Source organism: Erythrolamprus reginae, chromosome 6 (genome assembly GCF_031021105.1).
Source record: "Erythrolamprus reginae isolate rEryReg1 chromosome 6, rEryReg1.hap1, whole genome shotgun sequence".
Classification (NCBI taxonomy): Eukaryota; Metazoa; Chordata; class Lepidosauria; order Squamata; family Dipsadidae; genus Erythrolamprus; species Erythrolamprus reginae.
This window is the reverse complement of record NC_091955.1, coordinates 66329002-66356265: the sequence shown is the minus strand read 5'-3', so window position 1 is coordinate 66356265 and position 27264 is coordinate 66329002. Positions and strand designations below refer to the sequence as shown.

The 27264-nt window shown below is 38.9% G+C and overlaps 2 protein-coding genes across 7 annotated transcripts in view; one reads left to right on the top strand and one right to left on the bottom strand.

Moving 5' to 3' along the window:
* Nucleotides 1-12196, top strand: part of GTPBP1 (GTP binding protein 1) — a 33393-nt gene extending 21197 nt beyond the window's left edge. The window contains exons 9-12 of one of the 3 annotated variants that reach the window (XM_070756106.1): nt 686-821; nt 3137-3315; nt 5746-5946; nt 9492-12196. In XM_070756106.1, the coding sequence (XP_070612207.1) occupies nt 686-821; nt 3137-3315; nt 5746-5946; nt 9492-9584 (609 nt within the window). In that variant the 3' untranslated portion in view covers nt 9585-12196. Of the gene's footprint in view, nt 1-685; nt 822-3136; nt 3316-3683; nt 4407-5745; nt 6049-9491 lie in introns of those variants that run through there. The other 2 variants (XM_070756108.1, XM_070756107.1) reach the window with 2 other exon arrangements.
* A 3903-nt stretch (nt 12197-16099) lies between these two features.
* Nucleotides 16100-27264, bottom strand: part of SUN2 (Sad1 and UNC84 domain containing 2) — a 42896-nt gene continuing 31731 nt past the window's right edge. For all 4 annotated transcript variants that reach the window (XM_070756109.1, XM_070756110.1, XM_070756111.1 and 1 more), the window contains 7 exons: nt 27011-27088; nt 26609-26683; nt 22651-22735; nt 21677-21792; nt 20855-21022; nt 19190-19282; nt 16100-18249 (listed from right to left, as the gene is read on the bottom strand). In XM_070756109.1, coding sequence (XP_070612210.1) covers nt 18133-18249; nt 19190-19282; nt 20855-21022; nt 21677-21792; nt 22651-22735; nt 26609-26683; nt 27011-27088 — 732 coding nt within the window. In that variant the 3' untranslated portion in view covers nt 16100-18132. The remainder of the gene's footprint in view (nt 18250-19189; nt 19283-20854; nt 21023-21676; nt 21793-22650; nt 22736-26608; nt 26684-27010; nt 27089-27264) is intronic.

Genomic DNA, 27264 nt, shown 5'->3' with positions numbered 1-27264 from the left:
GTGAACACAAGAACAAGGGGGCACAATCGGAGATTAGTTGGGGGAAAGATCAGAAGCAATGTGAGGAAATATTATTTGACTGAAAGAGTAGTAGATGCTGGGAACAAACGTCCAGCAGACATGGTTGGTAAATCCACAGTAACTGAATTTAAATATGCCTGGGATAATCATATATCCATCCTAAGATAAAATACAGGAAATAGTATAAGGGCAGACTAGATGGACCATGATGTATCTCTTTTTAGGCTACTAAGATTTATGTGTGGTTATGATTGGGTAGTATTGACTGTTTTTTAATGATAGTGGGGTTTTAGCTATAGTGGGGTTTTAATTATTGGATTTGTACTGCATTGTTTATTGTTGTTGTGAGCTGCCCCAAGTCTTCGGAGAGGGGTGGCATACACATCTAATAAATTATTATTAATTATGAGTTCTTTTTCTGCTGTCAATCTTCTATGTTTCTATGAGTAGTTTAAGGCACACAGCTAGAAACTGGGAATCTATGAGTTCTAGTCCTGCCTTAGGCATAAAGCCAGCTGGGTAGCCTTTGGGTCTGCCACTCTTTCTCACTCCCAGGATGAAAATAAAGGCAAATATTGCCAAAACTTATTAGTAAATGGTTTTGACCAAACCACCACCATTACTTTATATTTTGATAACATCCTTTCAATTATTCCACAACCAGATCAAACGCTCCTCTATCAGGAAAGGCATGGTCATGGTCTCACCTCGGTTGAATCCTCAAGCCTCTTGGGAATTTGAAGCAGAGATTTTGGTACTCCACCATCCTACCACTATCAGTCCACGTTATCAGGCCATGGGTACGTCGAGTTGCTTTCTATGTCTTTTATATTCATCTGTTGCAGTGTATGCTTGAAACATTAAATATAACAGTTGTGAAATATTAAATGGTAGTGGTTATTCTCCATAAGGGTTAAATAAGGTCCAGGAGGGAAGTGTTTTTAATAGGAAAGTGAACACAAGAACAAGGGGACACAATCTGAAGTTAGTTGGGGGAAAGATCAAAAGCAACGTGAGAAAATATTATTTTACTGAAAGAATAGTAGATCCTTGGAACAAACTTCCAGCAGACGTGGTTGGTAAATCCACAGTAACTGAATTTAAACATGCCTGGGATAAACATATATCCATTGTAAGATAAAATACAGGAAATAGTATAAGGGCAGACTAGATGGACCATGAGGTCTTTTTCTGCCGTCAATCTTCTATGTTTCTATGTTTCTATAAGAATAGGAGTGAACAGCACAGGGCCAAGACTATCTTCTGCTGCTGAAGCTCTTGTTGCAGTCCCATCTCCCCTGTAAATTGTAAAATTAGTAAATAGATTAGAAGTTAACTGCTGTTAACTTAATCTTTCCGTCCTCAAACAGCACATCAAGAGGCCAGGTGCAACTCTTAATATTTTGCATTCCTAACTTAAAGGACAGCACCAATAATGAGTAAAAGAGTAAAATTTCATTGTGAAATTTTTGGAATGGGGCAGAAGAACATCAAGATGTTGGGTGATCCATGTCTAGAGTGCTTAACTCGCATCACTGTAGAAGTTCCATTTTAGTGCTAGGTTTGATGGATGATCCGGGGTGTGGGAGGGGTGGGACTGCATGTGATTTTTTTTTTAAACCTGTATCTTACAAGATGGAGGTTTTTGAGGAAAGCATGACATATGAGAAGCCTTCAGATTTGTCATTAGAGGAATCCCTCACTGCTTAAGAATGCCACTGAGCAATGAAGACCTGGACTCACTAGGGATAGGAAGAAGAGTAACGTTTTGATGTTCTTTCTGTTAGTCAGAGATCCATATACAGTGGTACCTCATCTTACGAACGCCTCTTCTAACAAACTTTTCAAGATACGAAGATTTTTTTGTCTCTTCTTCCGAACTATTTTCACCTTACGAACCCAAGCAGCTGCTGCTGGGATGAAGAGGTTTCTTTTTTCCCCCTTTTTTGAAGAAAGAAAAGGGAGGGGCAGCTTGGAGGAGTAAAGATTTTGCATGCTTGCAAAGGCACTGAAACGGTGTCTTTTTAAGAAAGAAAAGGGAGGGGCAGCTTGGAGGAGTAAAGATTTTGCATGCTTGCAAAGGCACTGAAACGGTGTCTTTTTAAGAAAGAAAAGGAAGGGGCAGCTTGGAGGAGTAAAGATTTTGCATGCTTGCAAAGGCACTGAAACGGTGTCTTTTTAAGAAAGAAAAGGGAGGGGCAGCTTGGAGGAGTAAAGATTTTGCATGTTTGCAAAGGCACTGAAACTGTGTCTTTTTAAGAAAGAAAAGGGAGGGGCAGCTTGGAGGAGTAAAGATTTTGCATGCTTGCAAAGGCACTGAAACTGTGTCTTTTTAAGAAAGAAAAGGAAGGGGCAGCTTGGAGGAGTAAAGATTTTGCATGCTTGCAAAGGCACTGAAACTGTCTTTTTAAGAAAGAAAAGGGAGGGGCAGCTTGGAGGAGTAAAGATTTTGCATGCTTGCAAAGGCACTGAAACTGTGTCTTTTTAAGAAAGAAAAGGAAGGGGCAGCTTGGAGGAGTAAAGATTTTGCATGCTTGCAAAGGCACTGAAACGGTGTCTTTTTAAGAAAGAAAAGGGAGGGGCAGCTTGGAGGAGTAAAGATTTTGCATGCTTGCAAAGGCACTGAAACGGTGTCTTTTTAAGAAAGAAAAGGGAGGGGCAGCTTGGAGGAGTAAAGATTTTGCATGCTTGCAAAGGCACTGAAACGGTGTCTTTTTAAGAAGGAAAAGGGAGGGGCGCCCCCCTTGCCTTTCTTCCTTCCCACTCACCCTTTAGCCTAGCCTTGCTTCTTCCACCCGCCCCCTTTAGCTGCTCCTCCCTGCCCTCTGTTCGCCTCCCTTCTAAAGTTTGGGATTTTCCTGAAGGATTTGCAGGCATTATTTGCTTTTACATTGATTCCTATGGGAAACATTGTTTCATCTTACGAACTTTTCACCTTACGAACCTCCTCCTGGAACCAATTAAGTTCGTATGATGAGGTACCACTGTACCGGTACATAACAAAGGAAATTAAATTTTTTTGTGTGTGTAGTGAATTAATAACATCCATGTATGTTGCCAATATTTTTTCCCCTGGTGATATTCTGAGTACCAGTGAGATTCTTACTCTTTCTAGTACATTGCGGTAGCATTCGCCAGACAGCCACTATCCTTAGCATGGACAAAGACTGCCTACGCACTGGGGACAAAGCCACTGTCCACTTCCGCTTCATCAAAACTCCCGAGTACTTGCACATAGACCAGCGGCTAGTTTTCCGTGAGGGGCGTACCAAAGCTGTCGGCACTATCACCAAGGTAATAATGGATGTGAAGGAATTTCGGAGATTGCCACCTACAGTTGCATAATTTCTCTTCTTCATTGATTAAATAATGTATTGCTTTATTGTCACTGCTTGCTGCTACTTACTGGTGGGGGGGTACAGAATTGATAAATTGTTATTTTCCAGTATCTATGTATTTTTCTTAAATGGATGGGATTAAGTTTGACATTGTTGTTCAGTAATGAACTTTAGTCCAGCCTTTTCCAATCCAGTACAAAGTTTGGCAAAATGTTGCTTCTCTATCTGAATTTGCATTTAGATGTGCTGGAAGATCCACTGGGAAGCTTGTGAGAAAAGGATGAAGCCTATTTCTGGTGTTTCCACCCTTTCCTTCTTTTTCAGAGTTGCCTCAACCGATGAAGTGTCTTCTAGAATTTTCACCCCATCCAAAATGGAATTTTCTTAGGTGCCTTGCATCTGTTGTGGTTAGCTCTGGCCCAGCTCCTGCCCCAAGGACTGTGGATGTGGGGGAGACATCCACATGCTGCAGGCCTGTTTTGCCCCCGGTGGAATCTGATGATGAAGGCTCCTCTGACCAAGAAGACATGAGTGACAGGGAGGAGGAGAGTGGGGCAGACAGCTCAGAAGGAGATCAATTATCTAGCTCCTCCTTGGATGCAGAACAAGAGTTAATGATACTGCCACGCATGCGGAGAGCGATGCATAGGCAACAACAACTGAGAGATTATTATCAAAGAAAATGAGGCCACCTGTGGTTGGGTGGGGGCTGTGGTAATTAGTGAGGCTGCTATAAATAGCAGCATGTGGGTTTGGCCATTGTGGAGGATTATCTGATCATTGTGTTTCTTGACTGCTTTACTGACTTTGACCTTTTGTGTGCTGATTTTCCCCGCTTTGAAACTAAACCAGAGCAAAGTGTGTTTCACTTTGTGAAAGAAGAAGGACTGTGAATTACCTCACAGCTGCAAGCTAAGTATCACAGAACTGATAAGGGACTTGTACAAATTACCAGTTTGGTTGCAGATGAGTGCTCTTTGCTATACCAAAAGAGGGCTTGGTTTAAGTGCATTTTCATTATAAAGAACATTGTTTTGAATTTTCAAACGTGTGTGTATCTGAAATTTGTACCTGTGAATTTTTGGGAGGATTCTACCAGAGAGCCCGAGAGAACAGCATCCGTGTTCTTTCCATTGAAATTAACCATTGTTGCAATATCCATATTCCAGTGGACTCCTCATATTTACAGATGCAGTGCACGAGCCATCCTTTTTATAATAATAAAATTTTAGTTACGGTCAAAGACCATCAATATAATATTAATAATAATTAAAAGGAAAAAGAACAGGAAAAAGAACTTTTGAAACTTCCTTTTTCAAGCATGGCAAATTCAGAAGGTCTTGGTTGCCAAATCAGAATATAATTTTATATATCATTCAAATAGATAAATTGAAGCATATGTACAATGAAATGGCTTAAATATTATTTTGCTGTTAACCTCTCTCTTACATAATGTTTTGATTTTCCCTATCGGCTCCTGGAATGAAAAAATGAGACTAACTTTTTTCTGCCGGCTTATGACACAAGCCTTCAATTATAAAGGTAAAAGTAGCCAAAACAGACACACGCACGGGAAAATGCAACAGTAGTTTCTTTATCCAAAGAAAAATAGAAGCAATACTCCCTTTTTAAATTCAAAGGGATTTCTTGTAAAAGAAACCACACTTGAATGCAGTGAGATAACAAAGACTATAAAACTCAAGTCAATTAACCAGTAACTGTGAAATTTGTCACAGCCATTACTCTTCAGACGTTGTAAAACTCACTATGATTTATGGTCAAAGTCCTGAAATCCAAACAGAGTCCTGAGAACAATCCTGAACGGCAAGTCAAGGTCCACAAGTATGATCAGATAATCTTCCACACTGCGAGGCCGGCACGCTGTCCATTTAACAGCAGCCCTAATTACTTGAACCCCACCCAACCAAAGGTGGACTCTTATTGCCTGTAATACTTTTGAAGCTGTTCTCTCCTATGCATAGCTCTACGCATGCATGGGTCTATCATTGCTTCCTCATCAGAGTCTATTGAAGATAATGAGGACTGGCTTCTTCCTGGGCTGTCTGCCAGGCCCCCCTCTTCCATCTCACAGACACTTCCTTCTTCAGATGATAATTCACTGGCCGACTCTGTCGGCAGCAAAACAGGCCTGTGACATTTGGATGTTTCCCCCACATCCACCTCAACAGTCCTTGGGGCAGGAGCTGGACCAGTGCTAACCACAACACTAACTTTACCCTCTTCCTGCTTCAGGAGTTGTAGGAGATGACCATCTTAAGGGTCTAACTAAAGTCACATCAACTTTGCTTGGTTGATTCTAGGCTTTATAATAAAACCCAACTCTCAGCAAAGATCCTGATTCTGGTTATCTGTTTTTGACCGGCAGTTACTCCAGACCACCAATAATTCTCCCATGAACTCGAAGCCCCAGCAAATCAAGATGCAGTCTACAAAAAAAGGACCCTTGACCAAACGTGAAGAGGGTGGAGCCCAGGCTGGCACAGCAGTGTTGACTTCTCCTGTGGCAGAGGATGGAGCCTCACTAGCAACAGTTGCCTCAGCAGCATCTGGTGCTCAACAACCACAGGTAGTGGTGGCCTGTGCAATACCTTTGTACCCTTGTCAATGTCATCATACCTTTCCCATGCTTACCTTAAAGGGAACCACCACTTCTCATCCACTGGTTTTGGTGAGTTCATATTAAGAAAAGACTTTCTAAACTGAGCCTCCTTGAACAGACCTTTGCCTCCTGATTCACAGTCCCTGCTAAGTCAAAAGAAAATAACCAAACTGTATAGTACAGTGGTATCTCTACCTAAGAATGCCTCTACTTATGAACTTTTCTAGATAAGAACCAGGTGCTCAAGATTTTTTTGCCTCTTCTCAAGAACCATTTTCCACTTACAAACCCCAAGCCTCAGAAACTGTAAACGGAAAAGGCAGGGAGAAGCCTCCATGGGGCCTCTCTTGGAATCTTCTGGGAGGAAACAGGGCCGTAAAAGGTGGGGAGAAGCCTCCATGGGGCCCCTAGGAATCTCCTGGGAGGAAACAGGGCCTCCACCCTCCCTGTGGTTTCCCCAATCGCACACATTATTTGCTTTTACATTGATTCCTATGGGGAAAATTGCTTCTTCTTACAAACTTTTCTACTTAAGAACCTGGTCACGGAACAAATTAAGTTCATAAGTAAAGGTACCACTGTACAGCTCTTGCGAACCTTTTTTGATTCACATGCGAAAAGGGCGTGTGTGCACATGCTAGCACACACACATGGCCCCATACCCATTTTCTCCCACCACACATGTGCACTCCTGCGCTGCCCCTGCACCTGCTCACAATCCCCCCCTATCCCCATCTATGCGCACAGACCTCACTGGGCCGGTGAAAAAAATAGGCAAACCGGAAGCTCAAAAAATCGGACTTCTGGTTTGCCCATTGTGCTGTTTTGCGCACTCTGGACCCGTCAGGGAAGCTTCCTGAAGCTGCGGAGTGCAAAAAAACACCACAGCGGGCAAACAGGAAGTCCATTTTTCCAAACTTCCGATTTGCCTGTTGGGCGTTTTTTGATCTCTTGATGGGGAAACGGCCTTCCCCAAGGCCAAAAATCAGCTGGCTAGTGCGCGCTGAAGCCTTGTGTGCCCTCTGATACGGCTCGTGATCTTTATGATGGGGATTAATATAGTAAGGATTTACTGAGAGAGAATGAACTTCCTCTTCAATGATGGAGTTTTCCTTGACTTAAACTGAAAGCGTGAAACTTATCCAATTCAAAAGTCTGTTTCTGCAAGAGGATTTTTTACAGTTTGTGAGGTTTTCCTTTGCAGAATTCTATTGTATTGTAGGTGCCATTGTAAACTTTGGACAGGTAGAAATTCTGTCTTTGGAAAAGGGTGGCATATAAATCCATCCATCCATCCATGCATCAAATCAATCCAATCAATAATAAATAAACAAACAAACAATAAAATAAAATATTTTCCACCCAAATAAATTTAATAAGTTTGTTAAATTGACAAAAGCTTGAGAGCTTTATCATAACAGCGCTCCTTAATTCAGGTAGTTGTGCTCTGTAGGTACAGTCATTGTTTATCTAGACAGGGGTAGGCAAAGTTGGGTCTTCTATGACATGTGGACTTCAACTCCCATGTCAGTCTCCTTCCTTCGTTCCTTTGGCCTGTGTGCGTATGCCTTTGTTTTGTCTCCTGTCATGTGTTATTTGGAACAGAACTCTCTTCATTCTTTCAATCTTTGTCCATATTTAGTTGTCTGTTTGTCTTGGTTATCTGTTTGTCCTGTGTTCAGCTTACCTCTGCTTTTCTTTTCCTAATGCTTTCCTTCAGCCTGCATTGGATGAAGAATCCCACAATCAAGAGGGAAATAAGGTATTTCCTCTACTATGGCTGATATGCCTTAGGAGCACAAGCTGTGGAGGGAGTCATAATCTTTACATTGAATTCTTATGAGGCTCAGAAACCTTCAGGAATAATTGTTATGAACAAGTTTTCTCATCTTCTTGTTTTCCATTTATTCTTTTGATTCTTTTTTTAGTTTGTTTTTCATTTTGTCACAAATTTCAAAGGAATTTACAATGGAAAGATAAATACACAAATAAAACCTAGTCATTTTAGGGTTGCTGATAATCAAGTACTCTTGTATTACTGTTTTCTATTGTATCCTTGTATGGGATGCACCAGTAGAGGTTAAGCCAATTTCATTGTATACATGATGTACAATGGCAATAAAGGCTTTGAACTTTAATTTGTGGTGGAAATGCTCCATAACCACTTTATTTTGCTGCAATGTTTGTGCCTCTTGGCAGTTACAACAATGAGTACCCCACCATCATGACCCTAACAAAGCTTCGGTAAGATGTTCGCTTCTGCATAGGACTGGGAAGGTTTAGATGGAAGAGGTTTTTTTATGGGGCTCAAAAAATTGTATACTGCTCAAAAAAATAAAGGGAACACTCAAAGAACATATCCTAGATCTGAATAAATGAAATATTTTCATTGAATACTTTGTTCTATACAAAGTCGAATGTGCACAACAGCATGTGAAATTAATTGTCTATCAGTGTTGCTTCCTAAAGTGGAGAGTTTGATATCACAGAAGTTTGATTTACTTAGAGTTATATTGTGTTGTTTAAGGGTTCCCTTTATTTTTTGTCTTGGCTGGGATATGAACTATATTTTGCCTTGCCCAAAAGCTCTACTGTTTCCAGCCAAGCAGCATAAACAGTAGAGCTTTAAATAAATCAAACTTCTGTGAAATCTGTAAAGAGTGCTGGTGAGACCACATTTGGAATACTGTGTTCAGTTCTGGAGACCTCACCTACAAAAAGATATTGATAAAATTGAACGGGTCCAAAGACGGGCTACAAAAATGGTGGAAGGTCTTAAGCATAAAACGTATCAGGAAAGACTTAATGAACTCAATCTGTATAGTCTGGAGGACAGAAGGGAAAGGGGGGACATGATCGAAACATTTAAATATATTAAAGGGTTAAATAAGGTTCAGGAGGGAAGTGTTTTTAATAGGAAAGTGAACACAAGAACAAGGGGGCACAATCGGAGGTTAGTTGGGGAAAAGATCAGAAGCAACATAAGAAAATATTATTAGACTGAAAGAGTAGTAGATCCTTGGAACAAACGTCCAGCAGACGTGGTTGGTAAATCCACAGTAACTGAATTTAAACATGCCTGGGATAAACATATATCCATCCTAAGATAAAATACATAAAATAGTATAAGGGTAGAATAGATGGACCATGAGGTCTTTTTCTGCCGTCAAACGTCTATGTTTCTAAATCAAACTGTCCACTTAGGAAGCATCACTGATTGACAATCAATTTCACATGCTGTTGTACACATTCAACTCTGTACAGAACAAAGTATTCAATGAGAACATTTCATCCATTCAGATCTAGGATGTGTTGAGTGTTCCCTTTATTTTTTTGAGCACTCTCTACAGATTTCACAAAAGTTTGATTTACTTGTAGTTATATTGTGTTGTTTATATCCAATACCCAACATTGTGACTTATATTTGTGCATTTCCCCCCAATTTCTTTGGTCATCCAAAATCTCTTGTCCATCTTATTCTAACTTGGGCTTTTTTTTCACCTCTTCCCCAGGCAAAGGCTGGTGGTGGTGGCCGCAGGCGTGGGGGCCAGCGTCATAAAGTGAAATCTCAAGCCGTTATTGTGACTCCAGCTGGTGGCTGCTGAACATCTTTTCAATAATTGAGAAGTTCACATCTCCCCCCCTCCATTTCTTCAAGTCAAAAACCCCGGAGCAGCTTAACCAAAATCCCTTGCAGCCGATCTTCTACTGCGGAGGAGGAGGGTGGAGGACTAGGGGTGGGGAGGAAGTTCCAGGGAATGTGGGTTTTCCATTGAAACTAAGGAAGGCGACAAAAAAAACCAGACGGGACTGACCAGCAGCCACCTTCTCCCTTATCCCGAAACATTTTGTACACCTTGAGCTCTTAGTCATGATTTTTATGTTTTTATTATGGTGGTTTTGTGTGTGAGTGTGCTTGTGAGCATGTGCATTCAAGAGAATACAGGGATAGAAAAGAAAGTACCTGTGTCTTGTCCGTTCTCACACTCATCTTTAGGCTAGCTACCTTACTCTTTTGCAGTTGGGAATTTCTGAAATCCCAAGCCTTTAAGAGTAAGAATATGTTGGTATTTGGCAAGGAGGAGATGGTAGTTCTTCCCCCATGTTTCCAGTGGTTTGAAACAGATACTGGGTCTCTCTCTCACTGTAATTTCACCATGACCACAGTTGGCAACTGACATAAAGGAAACCTCCCAAACAAGCCTCATCCCAAATCTTAGATTTCAATGGAATCCTAGAAGTTGTGTGTATTTGTAAGCTTGTTTGCACACACTTCATTCTTCTGAAAGGAGTTTTGAAAGTGAGATTTGGAAGCCAAAGATAATTTGCCTGTTATGTTCAGAACTTATTTTTTTTCTGTATTAACGACTGCATACTATAGGTTTGCACCCAGCTATGTGGGCATATTAAGCCAGAATGCAAGGTTATTTTTGGTTATTTGCCTATTTATTTTCATAGCCAATTTCCTTTGTACCATGAATAGATGCTATTGTCAGCCTCTGCATATTCAGTTCCCTTCACATTACAGAAACAGTTGCCTGTTTAATTAATTTAATGATTTAGAGACCAACTTAGAGACTTGTTTCAAACTCTCCATATTTTTCCAGTGGCAGTTACAAAGACTTCATAGAAGTGGGCTGACGTTTATTAAAATTTAAAGTCATATTTGTGATTTTATAACTTTAGTAGCTGTCTTTTCAAGGCACATATACTGAACTGACATTTTAACTGCATCATGTTTTTAAAAAGGAGAAAGCATGAAAAAAAAAGTGGTTTGTAGTTAATTGGTTTGTAACTTTGAATAGCATTTTCCCTACAATATGGTATTTCTTAGATTTATTCTATCCCAACCATTTTTGGAATTACCAGCCTTTATTAAGTTATAAACATTAAAGAGAAGTAGGACTTCTTATGCCAACTTCCCAAATATGATGCGCTGTATATATTACAATTCTCCAACAAGCATGTTTAATGGATATGCTAATGGGATTGATGGAAGTTGAAGATGCCAGATTAAGGAAAGTTGCTATACCTGTCTTGCTTTTTTAACAGAATGCTCAGCACCTGCAGCATTAAGGGCGCCAGGTGAGAACAAATCAGTGTGAGGATGATTAATGCAAGGTAGCAATCTGTGCTATTGCTTTTTTACCCTGTATTACATCTGTCTCCTTGACTTCCAATAGAAGCAGAGGCCTTAGTCTGGTGTCTCCTTTGTTTCATTCTGTTGTTCAGAAAGATGAATGTACAATGCTAGCAAGCATTAAGAAAGTCACCGTGCTGTTTTCTCCTTTTTGAGCTGCACATAAGAACTACTGAGGCTGGCATGGTGTCAACATTAAAAAGAACAATTTGTTAAAAAAGAAAAGCTTCTTCTCTCCATTTTAAAGGAAATGGGGTGTTACTTCACTAATCCTGGTTCATAAAATGTCAATCAGGATAGATGTAATTTGTAAATATGACTGACGTTTCTTCCCTGAAAAATCTTGGAAGGCTAGCTGGTTGTTTTCCTGATCCTGATTTACTAAAATGCTTACAGATCCTTGTAGAAAATCAAATTGACAAAAGAAACTTGTGCCATAAGAAAAATCCTGCTGAATTAAATCTGCCTTTTTCTATACTGTGACTTAAGGCGATGTTCAAAAGCATGAGCAAAGTCAGGCGTTTACAACTGATATTTAGTAAACGCTGTCTTTCATTCTGAAGGTATTACAATTTCACTGAAATCAGTATCTGACTAGCTTAAAAAAACAATCTAAACCAGTATCACCAACCACATTCATCTAATATAAGCAAATTCTATGTGTTTTATAAAGAATGACCTTATCTTGTATCTCCCCGAGTTTCACACTGATGCATGATAGCCAAGTTCTGGTATTTTTAGAAAAAAAATCTACGTAGCTTTTATATATATTTATCAAAATTTTGAATGAAAAATAGTTTGTAATCTTTTCAAGCTAGAAGACAGCTTAATTATTTTGGAGACCCTATTTACATCCTTCCTGGCACTACAAAAGAGACACAGTGACCAGAATTGTATGAAGCATTCCAAGGGCTAATTATAACAGCTGTTCATAAGAAATGTGCACAATTAAAAGAAACAAGTTTAAAGCTATTGCTATTTTGAAAACCTGATATTGGAAAAGTTGCAGTCCTGATTTTAGTTAAGCCTTGACATCAAATGTTTTCTTAAAATTAAACTATCATAGTTTAAACAGCATTATAAATTGCTTTTTCAATTATGTAACTTTTTTTCAGCAGATTGGCTCTTCCCGGCACTCCTTCCCTCATAGGAGATTTGTATCGTATGGTGGGTGGATGGGGGATTCTTTGATGAGAATTTCTTCTATTTTATTCCTCTCTGACTCCACAAATTTTCTTTGTTCATTAATGACTAGTTTCACCACAGAATCAATCATTTATTGATTTATCTTGCATATCGGTAGGTATAAACTACAACAAAAATAACAGACTGTGCAGCATTTGTAATCTATAGATTTAGCTATACAGTGTTCCCTCGATTTTTGCGGGGGATGCGTTCCGAGACCGCCCGTGAAAGTCGAATTTCCGCGAAGTAGAGATGCGGAAGTAAATACACTATTTTTGGCTATGAACAGTATCACAAGCCATCCCTTAACACTTTAAACCCCTAAAGTGCAATTTCCCATTCCCTTAGCAACCATTTAGATCATTACTCACCCTGTTTATTTATTAAAGTTTATTTAAAAAAATATTTATTAAAGGCAGATGAAAGTTTGGCGATGACATATGACGTCATCGGGCAGGAAAAACTATAGGGAAAAAACCCGCAAAGTACTTTTAAATTAATATTTTTGAAAACCCGTGGTATAGACTTTTCGCGAAGTTCGAACCCGCGAAAATCGAGGGAACGTTGTACTCCTTCCAACCCTCAATACAAAAAGATTTCTTAGGAGTATGATTTTATTACTACAATCATTAATCTGTAGGGGTTCCTTCCTAAGGACAAAAATAAGTCTGGAAAAGTCATATTTTTCATGCTTCGTTTTTGTATCCACGTGAAAAACATACTATATAAAAGCATTCCTGATGATAACCATTGGGTATGTACAGTTTGGAAGCTACTATATTGCTTCTCAGTCAAATGTCTTAACTAGCCATCTGTAGTTTAGTACCTTCAAATGACTCCCATCGCTGTTTGTGACTGTGTGAAAAAGGTTAGGTCAGAGTTGTGAGAGCAGCTGCATGCAAATGACAGGTGAAGGAAGTGGCACCATAAAATCGAAATACTTTTTCATAGGCTTAAGTAAGATCACTTGATTTGATATCACTCCAAGATCACTGATATCATACAAGATTATTCCCTGGATTTTCAGAGTCTGGTTGCATTTTATAATATGTTTTAAGTTAAAAAGCTTAATAAGTACACACGTGTAGCTACATTATCTGTACCATGTAGGAGTCTCAAACTAGACTTATTGGCTTAATTAAGACTTTTAACTTGCGTGCATCACAAGAATACAACTGCTATTTATTTTTCTCACTATTGTTCGTGGTGGGTTGCTGCCAGTTCGGACCGGTTCTTTAGAACCGGTAGCGCTGACTCTAAGCAAGAGAGAACCAGTGCTTTGTATCCGTGAAAGTGGGCCTGTCCACCCCTGGATGGCCTTACTGACCTTTATCTTTGCTTCCAAAGCCCAACTGATCAGGGGTAGCCGATTGAATTGCTGCTCTGCAGCTATTTTCCGTGCTCCTTGCCTCGTTTGCAATGTGGAAGTTCTATTCCCTCTGAACTGCACACTCAGCGAGCTGGCAGTGCTGAAAAACAGAACCTACTCCTGTATTGTTCCATTATTTCACAAAACCACCGCGTCTTCATCACGCCGTATTAAATCCTAAATTAACCAAATGTCTTGAAAAAGCACTATTCCAGAAGTTTCAGTTTCCTACATAGAACTATCCGTTAGTCATTCTTTCATAACAAAAAATCCTGTCCTTAACCCGTCCCTATTTTGGGGTAATTACAAACAAGTTAATTTTGGAGTTAATGTTAAAAAAAACCCTACACATAAACTACACAAGAAATAAGAACGTAGAGAATGGGGGTGGATGTTGTCTTAAAATTTATTCCAAGTAGTGGACTAATGCAGGGGTAGGCAAAGTTGGCTCTTCGATAACGTGGACTTCAACTCCCAGAATTCCTGAGCTAACACGATTGGCTCAGGAATTCTGGGAATTAAAGTCCACAAGTCATAAAAGAGCCAACTTTGTCATGCAGGCCTATAATGTGACTGGAGGATCATAGGGATTCAGATGTTGAAACTATTTTTTGTAATTAGAATTCTTAAACAAGAAAAACACTCTCCTTTTATCAAATTGTTTTTAATAAGTGCTGGGAACAGCCTTTACTGTAATGTTGAAGGGGAAGTCAGCAATTTAAAAATTACTATAGGGACTCATTACTGGAACCTGAAAAATAGAATTAGATACTACCTGATTTTGGGCATTTGGTAAGGAAATACTGGTAGAATAATCAGGTAGCAATTCTTTGTTCTTATTCTTGGCGAATGGACTTATAGAACCGGGTAGATTTTCCAACTTAATAAAAGCAATATATAACAACCAAACTGCCAAAGTTCTAATTAACAATGATTTGATGGAAAAAGTAAATATTTAGAAAGGGGTCCACCAAGGATGCCTTCTGTCCCCACTTCTATTTATACTTGCTCTAGAAATACAGTACTTCTAAGACAAGTAATACACAACCATATTATAAAATGATTAAAAATTAGGAAGGAGGAATACAAAGTGCAGGCCTTTGCTGATGACATGGTGTACATTCTAGAAGATCCTCTGGAGACAGGACCAATTTTAATTGGAGAGGTAGAGAAATTTGGAAAGGTGGCGGAACTAAAAATAAATTTAAAAAAACAAAAATAAATTTAAAAAATTAACAGAACAACAAAAAAGGACCTTGGAAGCAGTATTGGAGATTAAAACTGCTAAAAGAGTGAAGTACCTAGGGTTATGGTTAACAGCTAAATGCAGCTCAATCAAAGACAACTATACCAAATTAAGTCAGAAAATACACAAGGAACTGGAGATCTGGACCAAATTATAACTATCAAATCTATTGGATGAAATTGCAGCCATTGAAATGAATATCTTACCTAAAATTCTCTTCACATTTCAAATCGTGCAGACAAAACTAAAAAAGAATTTTTTATGGAATTAAATAATACGATCTTAAAATTTATATGGTCAAAGAAGGCAAGAATTAAAACCAAATCATTATACAAGCAAGAGAGGCGGATTTGGACTCCCCGACTGGACAGGTTATTATAGAGCAGCTCCTGGATAAAAGGATGGATTTTATTAAGAAACAGAAGAATCCTAATTCTAGAAGGTTTTGACCTCCAAATGAGTTGGCATGCCTTTTTATGGGAAGAGAAACAAAACACACACTCACGGAAGCATTATATCAGAGGCCCTTTACTATAAACCTGCTTAAAATAAAGAAGGAGCATTACTAAAAAATCCCCAAATGGTTACTACAGAAGCAATTATACAGTATACCCAAATTTATTGGAGAAGAAGAAAATTATAGCATAACAACTACTTTTGGATGATCAAAACAACCTCAAAACAAGACAAGAACTTAGAGTAACTGAAATAGAATTGGGTTTGTTGCATTATCTGCAAGTATAAAGAATACAAGAAGGATGCATCTCAATTTGGTTTTCAAAATGTACATTTATTCGGCCTGGAAGAAAAAAGATCTCAAAATTATACAATTTTCAACTGCAAATTAAATTGGAGGAAGAAGAGGAGAATGGGAATATGATCGCATAGATGCAGAATTTTGGGTATACAATCAATTTGGCAGAATGGGGGAAAATGGGAAATAAATTATAAATTGACTAACAGCATCCTATAAGGAAAATATTTATAAAATGTTTTCTGCTGGCACCGACCTTCAGCACGATTGGCAAAGATGTTTCTCACAGTGTCCTTGAAATGCTGGAAATGCAAAAAAAAGGAGAAAGGGCCCACTATCATTTGTGATGGACATGCCCCAAAATCAAAGTATTCTGGAATAAAATTAGGAACTAGTTGGAGGAAATTATGCAACAGAAAATCGATCTAAGGCCGGAAATGTTTTTATTGAGAATATTTCACACAAAATACACAAAAGACGAGTGTTATCCAATACTGCATATAACCTCTGCAGTCAGGATAACATTCACACAAAATTGGAAAACTGACAATATCTCCATTTCATATCCAAGGGTGAATCCATAAATGATTGCATTCTCTCTTCCCAAGAATAACAAAAGAATTACAGTGATCCCTCGGTTAGCGCGGGGGTTACGTTCCAAGACCTCCCGCGCTAACCGATTTCCGCGTTATACTGGATGCGGAAGTAAAAACACCATCTGTGCATGCGCCCCCTTTGTTCCATGGCCGCACATGCGCAGAAGGTGGAGCGACACAAGTTCGGAGGCTGGCAATGCAATGATGATTTTTCCGGGCTCCTCGCCGTTACCCACAGGGCAGCGCTGGCGGCAATGGCAATGGCAACCCTCCCTCCTTCCCTCCTCTCCCTCCCTCCTTCCCTCCTCTCACCGGCTTTCTTGGGGCAGCGCTGGCGGCAATGGCAATGGCAACCCTCCCTCCTTCCCTTCTCTCCCTCCCTCCTTCCTTCCTGATTTTGGCCAATCAGCAATCAGTATGACGTCATCGGGCGGGAAAAACCGTGGTGTAGGAAAAAAAACGCGGACTTATTTTTTAATTAATATTTTTTGAAAAACCGCGTTGCAGCGTTTCGCGCTAATCGAGAACGCGCAAATCGAGGGATCACTGTACAGTATATGTTTGTACAATAAACAATATGGACATGGAAAATATAGTATGAGACTAAATAATTGTATAGATAGCTAAATGTTAATGAAGGTTAAAAGAAACCAAATAATATTGTAATGTGAAATTAGATATAGAAATATTTTGAAAAATCTGTAAAACTGAGTAATCATTCTTAATGTTTTGATGTATATATTTTTTGTTGTATTTTTTCCTTTGGCTATTTTATATATGGTCCTTTTTTAATGAAAAAACTTAATGAAGACTATTTTTAAAAAACAGAAAAAGTGAAATACTGACAAGGAAGCTAGATCTTCAGATAGATTTGATATCACTGGATTTTCGGTCTCTGGTTATATTTTATAGCATGTTTTATGTTAAAAAACTTGGTTAATAAGTACACATCTGTAGCTAATTATCCTTACCATGTGGAGATCTTAAACAAGATTTACTGGCTGAACCAAAATGGTGGCCAGGAATTAACTTATAATAAAACTTAATCTCAAGCCCCAGTTTGCACACTCCAAGTGATGTACTTGGACATGGTGGCAAGCCATGAAATTTGACTACATATAGTAGGTCAAATACTGTATTTTGCAGAGTATAAGATTTGCCTTTTTACTATCCAAAAGTGGGCAAAAACTTGGGTGCATCTTATACACCAAATGTATCCCCACCCAGCCACCCCCACTCTTTGGTCTCTGCCTGCCAACAATTTACCTCCTTGTAGCAAACAGCACTCAACTGATTGATTGAAGTTGCCAGCAAGCCCATATGCTAAAATGAAAGTGAAACAAAAGCTGCACAGAGGCAAACTGACACAGGGAGAGGCAAAGGCTGAAACTGGCAGTTTGTTTTTTGCGGCAAGGAGATAAGTTAATAACTATCTATAAAGGGAAAAAATTTACAGGGTCTCAAACTTCAACTTCGAGTCTCACAGACTCTAACAGAACAGCAGGGTTAAAGGGACAACCAGAAATCAGGTTTCAGGAAGTATAAAGGATGGGGTAAATATGAACTGGATTAAATAGGTTTTAAAATCTTCTTTAAGAACAACCAGATATAAAAAACCAAATCCAAAAGGTCTCTTTCTTCTTCTGCATTCAGAAGAGTGTTGTTTCCAGGAGAGAGCTGACTGATCAGGGAGAGTCATAGCTTGCATCCTCATCTCTGTGCAACATAGCAAAAAAGATATATTGCCCATTCCAAGTTGCTTGCCTTCCTGGCCTTTCATAGTCTGCCTTCCCAACTGCCTTTCATAGTTTGAAGTGCAGATCTTGAGGTAGGTGACTTTTGAGCTAGTGTGGCCAGAAGACATTATGAAACCAGCTCCCCATGTACACGGAAACGATAAATGCAGGTGTATTCTGGATGGCCCCAATTGCTAAGAACTTTCAGCTCCACCAACTGGAAGGCTGCCTGCCCGTCTATATCCTGAGGATGGGAAAACAAAAGAAGACTTTTAAAAACATGACCCATAGAGAATTCTGGAGGATTGCTCCTTCAGCTTGGCCTAGTTTAGTTCAAACACGCATTTACTTCCTGGAGAATAGTAACATGTCTCTGATCAATTAAAACAGGGATATGTCACCTTTTCAGCCATAGGCTTTATTTTTATTTTTCTCCCTGGAGATGCTAAAATACATTTGGTTAGAGTAGAAGCCTGTAATTTTTTTTGGTATGATTTTCCTTAAGGGAAAAAGTAGGTGCCATAAGTTCTTAAATGTTTGATGTACACATTGTTTTAATTTTTTTTAAAAAATGCTGAAAATCTATTGTGCAATTTGGGAGTGTTGGGAGCCACAAATTGAAGGCAAGACACGGGGTACATGCATTTAAATATATAAATACACTTTTTAAAGATGCCTCCACCAACAACCAATAGCAAAGGCCTCAAATATGACTCTAATTTGTTTCTATCATCTATAGAAATATGCCTAATTCAGCATCCCTGTCAGAATTTTGCAAATGTTGGCAAAAGGGTACAAATTGCCTCCTTTCTTCCCCAACCTGTGCAGACCAGATAGTTTGGACTATAACTCTTCATCGTTGCCCTGAACAGAGAAAGTGATGGATGTAATCTTTCATATATGAAGAGTGCTGGGTTGGGGAAAACTTTGAAGTCTATTTCTTTGACCAGGAGATATTAGCCTATGGGACAAAACAGTAAAATGATTTGATTTCTTCACTGTATTATAGTGAATAAAACAGATTCCTTATCCAGGGAAGACTGTATAAATAAAAGGTACGCTAGTAGACTTTATGCACAAATCCATTCAGTACTGAATAAGAACAGCAAATGAGGCCAATGTTTTCCTGTAGGATCTGAAACTCTTGGTCTCCTTTCACCCCCATTTCTTGTCCGTTTTCTTACCTGAAAGTGAAATGTTTGGATAGGATCCCCATCTTGATTGTACATGAACTTCCCAAGGAGAATGCCCTCTTGATCCCCTTCTTCCTCTAAGCCCTGAGCAAACAAGTGAGGATGGGGATAGGAGACAGGTTACAAGCTTAGAGACGGGTTTAGAAAAATCACGATGAGAGAAGCAGGCAAGGGAGGCTCACAGCCCCTTGTGTGCCCCAATAGAGGTGGCAAGGGATATGCAGGTAGTCCTTGACTTACAATAGTTTGTTTAGTGGTTGCTCAAAGTTAGAATGGAATTGAAAAAAAGTGACATGATACTTTTTCACACTTATGACTGTTGTAGCATCCCCATGGCCACGTGAATTATATTTGGATCTTGGCAAATGACTCACATTTATGGCAGTGTCCCAGAGACATGTGATATTTTTTTGCGACCTTCTGACAAGCAAAAGCAAGGCTTTATGTCTTAGAGAAGACAAGAATTTAGTTTCCTTGTTTCTATCTTAGTCATTTAAAGCAGCACAAAGTGATCCTCTGTGGTTTGTTTTAATCATGTTTGATTGGACAATTCACAAGGGTTGTGTTCAAATGTTCAGTCATAAATCATTGCTTACATTTTGTTTATTGTGCTAAGGCACTACCCAATAAGCCACATCATTAAAAAAAAAACAGAGAACCAGCCAGCCAGTGTTTCTGACCACCTAGTTCAGGAGTTGGCAACCCACAGCTGGGCATGGCAAGGCGATGGATAGATCCTTAAGGCAGAAGAGAAGCTGCATCCAAAGACCCTCCTTAAGCGACCAGCTGCTGTCCGTCCACATGTGCCTTTGCTGCGCTTAGTCATGAGAGGGGGAAGAGGGTTGCCCGAAGAAAAGCATGGGTAGCAATGGTTCCTCAGCAGACAGAGAGAGGGGAAAAGAGATGGGAGAAAAAGAGAGATGAGGGCTGTCAGAGGGAGATTGGTGGCGAGGAAGAGAGAGATAGAGAGTTGTCTATTAGATTTGTATGCTGCCCCTCTCCGTAGATGGGGAGAGGGAAAGAGAGAAAGAAAGATGAGAGGGAGGGAGGGAGGGAGGGAGAGAGATAGAAGAGAGAAAACGAGAGAGGGAAAAGAAAACAGAGCCACAAAACCTGGGGAGGCGTAGCTGGGAGAGTGTCATGTGACTCAGTGGGAGTGACATTGAGTTGGTCATGTCCACCCAAGTTTTGTGGCTCAGGGTGTTTTGTTTTCTCTGGGAAATGGTCCAAATGGCTCTTAGGGTTTTTAAGGCTGCCGACCCCTGACCTAGTTCAAAGCTATCTAGAAATACTAGAACTGATGACTACAAATTATTTACTAGTTTAGAGTATTGGAGGACTGTATCTATAGGAAAGTCCTGGAAACATTTTTTTAAATGGAACATAATCTCTCACTGGAATATAGGCAAAATTGACAAAATGTTAAAGACTGTTTTACAATCTTTTAACAAAACTGAAAGCAAGAGAGTGGAGATTCCTATACACAGAAAGTTCAGGATCTTCTGCAATCCTTGACTGACAAACAAATGAGAGGAATTGCCTATTGTGGGTTGTTTTCCCTGTGATTTTGGGGTGGGGGTGGGGAGATGGGATCTGCCCTTTACCAGGATGAGCTCACTATAATTTGTTCTTTCCTGCTATGTTTTCCAGACTTACGTAGACTGCAATGTCCTTGGGGGCGCTGGTAATGGTTCTACTGGGGGAAAGCGATTTGGAGATATGCTCTAACGTCACAGCTGTGGGATGGATTCTGTTTGAAAGGTGGATGACAGCAAAACCTTGGGAACCTTGGAAGGCCCAACAATTTCCAGGATAGACATCTGGCTGTATCAAATAAAACAAACAAGAATGTTAGGTAAAAGGAATAAATCCTTGTATGCAGATTTATTTCTTTCAAGGCACAAAAATACTCTATTCCACCAAAAGAAAGAATATCACAAACCCTGGGCAGTCTTTGATATAAATTCACAGATTAAAATTATCACTGGCCTTTATGAAATTACATTCAAAATAAAAACTGAAAATGTAAAAGAATTTTAACAAAAAATTATCTAGAAACATGTTTGGAGCCTTGCTCCCAGTGGAATAATCGGACACTACTACCCAACTAAGTTTATTATTCCCTAAATGGTTTTTTTTTAATCCAGGGGATTATTCTATCTCTATCTTTATCAGGCAAAGGACCTCTTCCAGCTTTCTTTAGTTTATAAATAAGACACTGCAGAGAAGCTTTTTACCTTCTTGAATGAGCCAGGTGACAAAATAACTATGGGTATCTCATGTTGATTACAATAAATACTAGAGAAAGGAAGAACCATTCTCCGTGCTACAAAAACTTGTCTGCTCCATTATGGGGCAAAGGCCACAGGAAGTAAACCAGGAAACAAATAGGGGACAAAAGCAAAATATTCTGGAGAGTGAACAGGGAGTGGAAAAAAAGACAGTGGTTCTATTATTCCTTTGAAAATGAACCCATACCTGTAGAATGACTCTTGGAGAATGATAGTTATACCACAATGGTATGCCAAAAAGGCTAAGAAGTGCAGTCTTGGTCTCATAGGTTTCTGAACACCGGGTGCTGATTATGCTGGCCCCTATAATCAAAGTGAATGGATGAAGGTAAGTTGTGCATCATGCAAATCCCCAAATCGTTCTGTAAATGAAGAACTAGAAATTTGGTATTAGACTATTAGAACATGTTTCTATACTTCATTCTTGGCAAAAAAAAAATAATTGCAGAGAACACAAGAACAAGGGGACACAATCTGAGGTTAGTTGGGGGAAAGATCAAAAGCAACATGAGAAAATATTATTTTACTGAAAGAGTAGTAGATCCTTGGAACAAACTTCCAGCAGACGTGGTAGATAAATCCACAGTAACTGAATTTAAACATGCCTGGGATAAACATATATCCATCCTAAGATAAAATACAGAAAATAGTATAAGGGCAGACTAGATGGACCATGGGGTCTTTTTCTGCCGTCAGACTTCTATGTTTCTATGTTTCTATGAAATGAACCTGGAAGAAAAAGTTTCCAGCTTTTGGGAAGCAATGAGCCTGAAAATGTAGCACACTTGAGGGGCTCATGTTGTAACTTTAAGGAAAGAAGTTAAAATATGATTGTACTTATAAGTGCTGTGAAGAATATTGGAAGCTACTAATTTGAACCTTTATATTTTTCTTTATAAGTTTTTTTTTACTTTCTTCCATTTTTGGAACTTTTAGATTTTTCTATTATTTCTCCATTTTTATTGTCTCTGTTTTAATTTAGTTGAAATGGTTGTTATTTTTCTTAAAATGTTTATGTATGTATACGGACACACACAGAGTAAATAAAATGCCTCCCAAGTGTTTAAACCTATAGATGAAATTGACCAAAATAATTCTAGTTTCCTGACATGAAAGCTGGAAACTTGTTTGTGGGGTGTTTTTTTGTTTTTTGTAACTTACCTGCAGATTCAAGTGCATAATCAACCATTCCAATGCGATCTTCACTGTAGCGCTTCAGGGCATCATTCACAATTTGATGAACTTGCTGAAACAAGACAGCAAGATTGAATACAAGAAGATTTAAAGGGGTACAACGTAAAAAGAGTCACCTTCTCTCAGGGAGATCTACCTGAGAGTCACGAAAGCTGGAGTTGGAGCACAAAAAGTGATGGGACACCTAGTCTCTGTTCTCACTCTTCCAAGAAACAAGGTTCTTAAAAACATGTGAAATCATCTATTTCTGAAATTAAGCTGAGAGATATAAAGGCTGTGCACCCCTGTGCTAAAACAGCCAGAAAATGCTTCACAAGTGTTACCCTTTCATAGGGTGAGAAATAAGGAAAGAAGGTTATCCTCTCAACTTTGTGGCTTCAAGCCTGGTCAGGATAGTGTTTCAGCAAAATTAAGTCAAAATCTTTTGATACCAAGGCAAGGGGCATATATTTCTATTTCTCTTACAGAAGCCAATAAAACTGGTGATGGAACAGCCTTCTTCATGTATCCGATATTATTGTTGTTGTTGTTATTATTATTGTTGTTATTGTTGTTGTTATTATTATTATTATTATGAATTAGATTTGTATGCCGCCCCTCTCCGGAGGCTCGAAGCGGCTCACAACAACAGAACACAGTACAAATCCAATAGTTAAAAAAAACAATTTAAAACCCTTAATATAAAACAGCCATACATCTCAGACAAACCATGCATAAAATGGAGCAGCCTGGGGGAATCAATTTCCCCATGCCTGACGGTAGAGGTGGGTTTTAAGGAGTTTGCAAAAGGCAAGGAGGGTGGGGCAGTCCTGATCTTCGGGGGGAGTTGATTCCAGAGGGTCGGGGCCGCCACAGAGAAGGCTCTTAGAACAGAATAGAATAGAATTTTATTGGCCATAAAGTATGATTGGACACACAAGGAATTTGTCTTGGTGCATATGCTCTCAACGTACATAAAATAAAAATATACATTTGTCAAGAATCATGTGGTACAACACTTAATGATTGTCATAGGGGTCAAATAAGCAATGAAGAAACTCTTCCCCTGGGTCCCGCCAGACAACATTGTTTCATCGACAGGACCTGGAGAAGGCCAACTCTGTGGGACCTAATCGTTTGCTGGGATTCGTGCAGCAGAAGGCGGTCCCGGAGATATTAGTTTAAGGACACAGGGAAGACTGCCTAAAATGTATTGTCTATCTGCAATAAATGGGATGAGTAAAGAGATCGAGAAAAAAAATAGAAGGCTAACATCTCTCTCCTTGTTGCCCAAATTCTGCAGGGTGCATTTTCAGGATTTATTTATGACTGACAGCAGAATGCCACAAAATGATAGATTCGATCTGCCAAACTGCTTGCAGCAGTGATCAACAGAAGTAGCTACCAGTGCTGCATGGCTTATGGCTAGGTTCCAGAATTTATAGTACCTAGGAATAGCACTTAGACTTATATACTGCTTCACAGTGCTTTGCAACCTCTCAAAGCAGTTTATAGAGTCAGTATATTGCCCCTAACAAACTGGGTCCACATTTTACTGTTCTTGGAAGGCCATCCTAGAGTCAACCTAGAGCCAGTGAGAATTGAACTGCCGAATTGACAATCAGCAGAATTAGCCTGCAGTACTGTATTCTAACCATTGCACCACCATGGCTCTAAACTATCATTTTGTGGCATTCTGCTGTCAGTCATAAATAAATCCTGAAAATGCACCCTGCAGAATTTGGGCAAACACCTTGGGCAACAAGGAGAGGGATGTTAGCCTTCTATTTTTTTTCTCGATCTCTTTACTCATCCCATCTATTGCAGATAGACAATACATTTTAGGCAGTCTTCCCTGTGTCCTTAAACTAATATCTCCAGGATTATCTCCTGTTTATCTGTTTTTCCAGTTTCACCCATTTATTCTTGAATAATTGCAACTCCATTAATCTTTCAATTTGAAATGCTTCCCTATACAGCTCCAAACAAGGAATTCCCCATCCACAGGATGAAGAATAGAGAATTAATCTTTATAAAGTGGAATAGGAGCGACTTAAATAAACTAATAGGTCCCATGAAAGGGACTATGGAAATTTGGAAAAAATGGCAGGGGAAAATAGGATTATATAAATCAAAACTGTCATCGATTTATGTAATAAATAAAGATAATGAAATAAATTTAAAGAGGGGTATAGGAGAGTTGAAGGCAAGAGGGATAACTAAGATAGAACAGTTATATGAGAAGGATGGAAAGCCAAGTAGAAATCATATAGAATGGTGGTTGGGTAAGGGAAGATGGCTACAAATAAATGCAATATGTAAATATCTGAATGAAAGGGAGAATAAAGAAGCACTATTTAGGGAGGAGATAGAGTTAGAGAACATAATAAGAGAAAAAACTGAGGGTACTAAGGCGCAAGCAAGCAATATATATAAGATGTTAGTCAAGTCAGATGGGGATGTGATCCAAGGATTGACTAAATGGTGGCAAAGTGAGATACAAGTAGAGGTGCAAGAGATGGAAAATACAGTAGAGAATATAAGGAAAATCAAGAATACAAGAGTTAGGGAAATGAGAAGGAAAATATTACATAACTGGTATTACACACCCATTCAACTTGCACACTTTCAGCAGAATGTTAAAGGTATCTATTGGCATGGGTGCCAAGATAAAGGAGTGTTTATGCATATGCTCTGGGAATGCCCAATGGTGCAGAACTTTTGGCAAAAAGTGCAAGAGGATATTAATAGGATATTAAATATAAGATGGATGATTACTAAGGAAATGGCAGTATTAGTAAAAAGTAGTGAGATGGGAGAATACAGAGAAATAAAACAAGCAGCGATAGAAAGTGCTCAGGCGGTAATAGTCTTTGGGTGGAAAGATGCGACAAAATGGACAATGCAAAATTGGTATTGGTATATGGTGGACCACATTCAATTCGAGATTATGGATAAAAGGATGAATTTGATTAATGAAACTGATTAGCAACAGCTGATGGGGCAATGGGACAAGGTAAGACGATATATGGCGAGTAGGATCCGAGACCAAGCTATAAGAAACAAGTTGGAATCACTCTATAATATGTAAAGAAATATTTCACTCTTGGGTTTAAATGATTTATACAAGAAATACCCCCAGCTGGTGGTGGGGTATGATTGATTGTCTGGTGGTGGGATCACTGAGCACATGTTATATGTAATATGTTGTGTGTGTGTTTTATATATAAAAATCAATAAAAATATTAATTAAAAAAATTAGGCAAAATGGAACAAAAAAGGTAAAAAAGAAAAAGAAATTGGATGGAGGTAGGGTTGATCTTTGAGTCAGTTTTACAGCAGTTCATGTTCCAAAATTACCTGTAGGACAGCTTCCTGACATGTACACCTGATAGATATTGATTATCAAATATAGGTTACTGTTCTATTTGGGATCTCCCAAAGCTGGCTAAGAAGAAGAGAGCAAATGCTAGTAACCCGCCCAGTAATATTAGACTGTCTATGGATTTATTTAATATTTTATTTATTTTTCAAGCTTAACAGATATAAGTATAAACATGATTATAAACACATGAAATGGATACGAATAAATGGGGACAGTAGGACAGGGCCTTTAGGCACAGTGGTGCACTTATGCGCGCCCCTTACAGACTTGGGGTGAGATTAACAGTAGACAGTCTAAGGTTAAAGTTATGGGGATTTGGGGATGAAACCACAGATTCAGGTAGTGCATTCCAGGCACTGATCTAGGCTAAACCAGAAATAGACAACCTGAAACATTTAACTGATCGTGCCCAATAGTGTTGCCAGATGTTTCAAAAAGTTTTGAAAAACAGTTGTGAAATATTGACCTAAAGGTTACATGCATAAACACTACAGAGTAAGACAGACTTTGTCATACTATTACAACTTGTTCACTTTATTACAAATGCTATGCAAGTCCTACCTCAGAATTCTCAGAGACTTTCTGTAGACTGACAAACTCCTTCTGCATCTGGGATCGGAAAGCACCCAACGTTTTCTAAATAAAAGAGAAAAAAAGGAACACAAACATTAATGAATGGGGAAAATGCTGATTAAAAAATAAAGGTGTTCTTTAAATTGAAGTAGAGTTTTAAATTTTGTTTCAAATTAAATTGAATTCAGCTGAAAGATGTAATTATAAAGAGCAGTTGGTAGGATTAGATTATAGTTACATGCTGGGACCTGCATTGGCTCCTATTAGCTTCCAAGTACAATTGTGAAATATTGACCTAATGGTTACATGCATAAACTCTACAGAGTAAGACAGGCTTTGTCATGCTATTACATCTTGTTCACTTTATTACAAATGCTACGCAAGTCCTACCTCAGAAGTCTCAGAGACTTTCTGCAGGATACTGTCAAATTCCTTCTGCATCTGGGATCGGAAAGCATTCAATGTTTTCTAAATGAAAGAGAAAAAAAGGAATACAAACATTAATGAATGGGGAAAATGCTGATTAAAAATAAAGGTGTTCTTTAAATTGAAGTAGTTTTAAATTTTGTTTCAAATTAAATTGAATTCAGCTGAAAGATGTAATTATAAAGAGCAATCCTCTCTTCTGTTCATCTAGACTACAA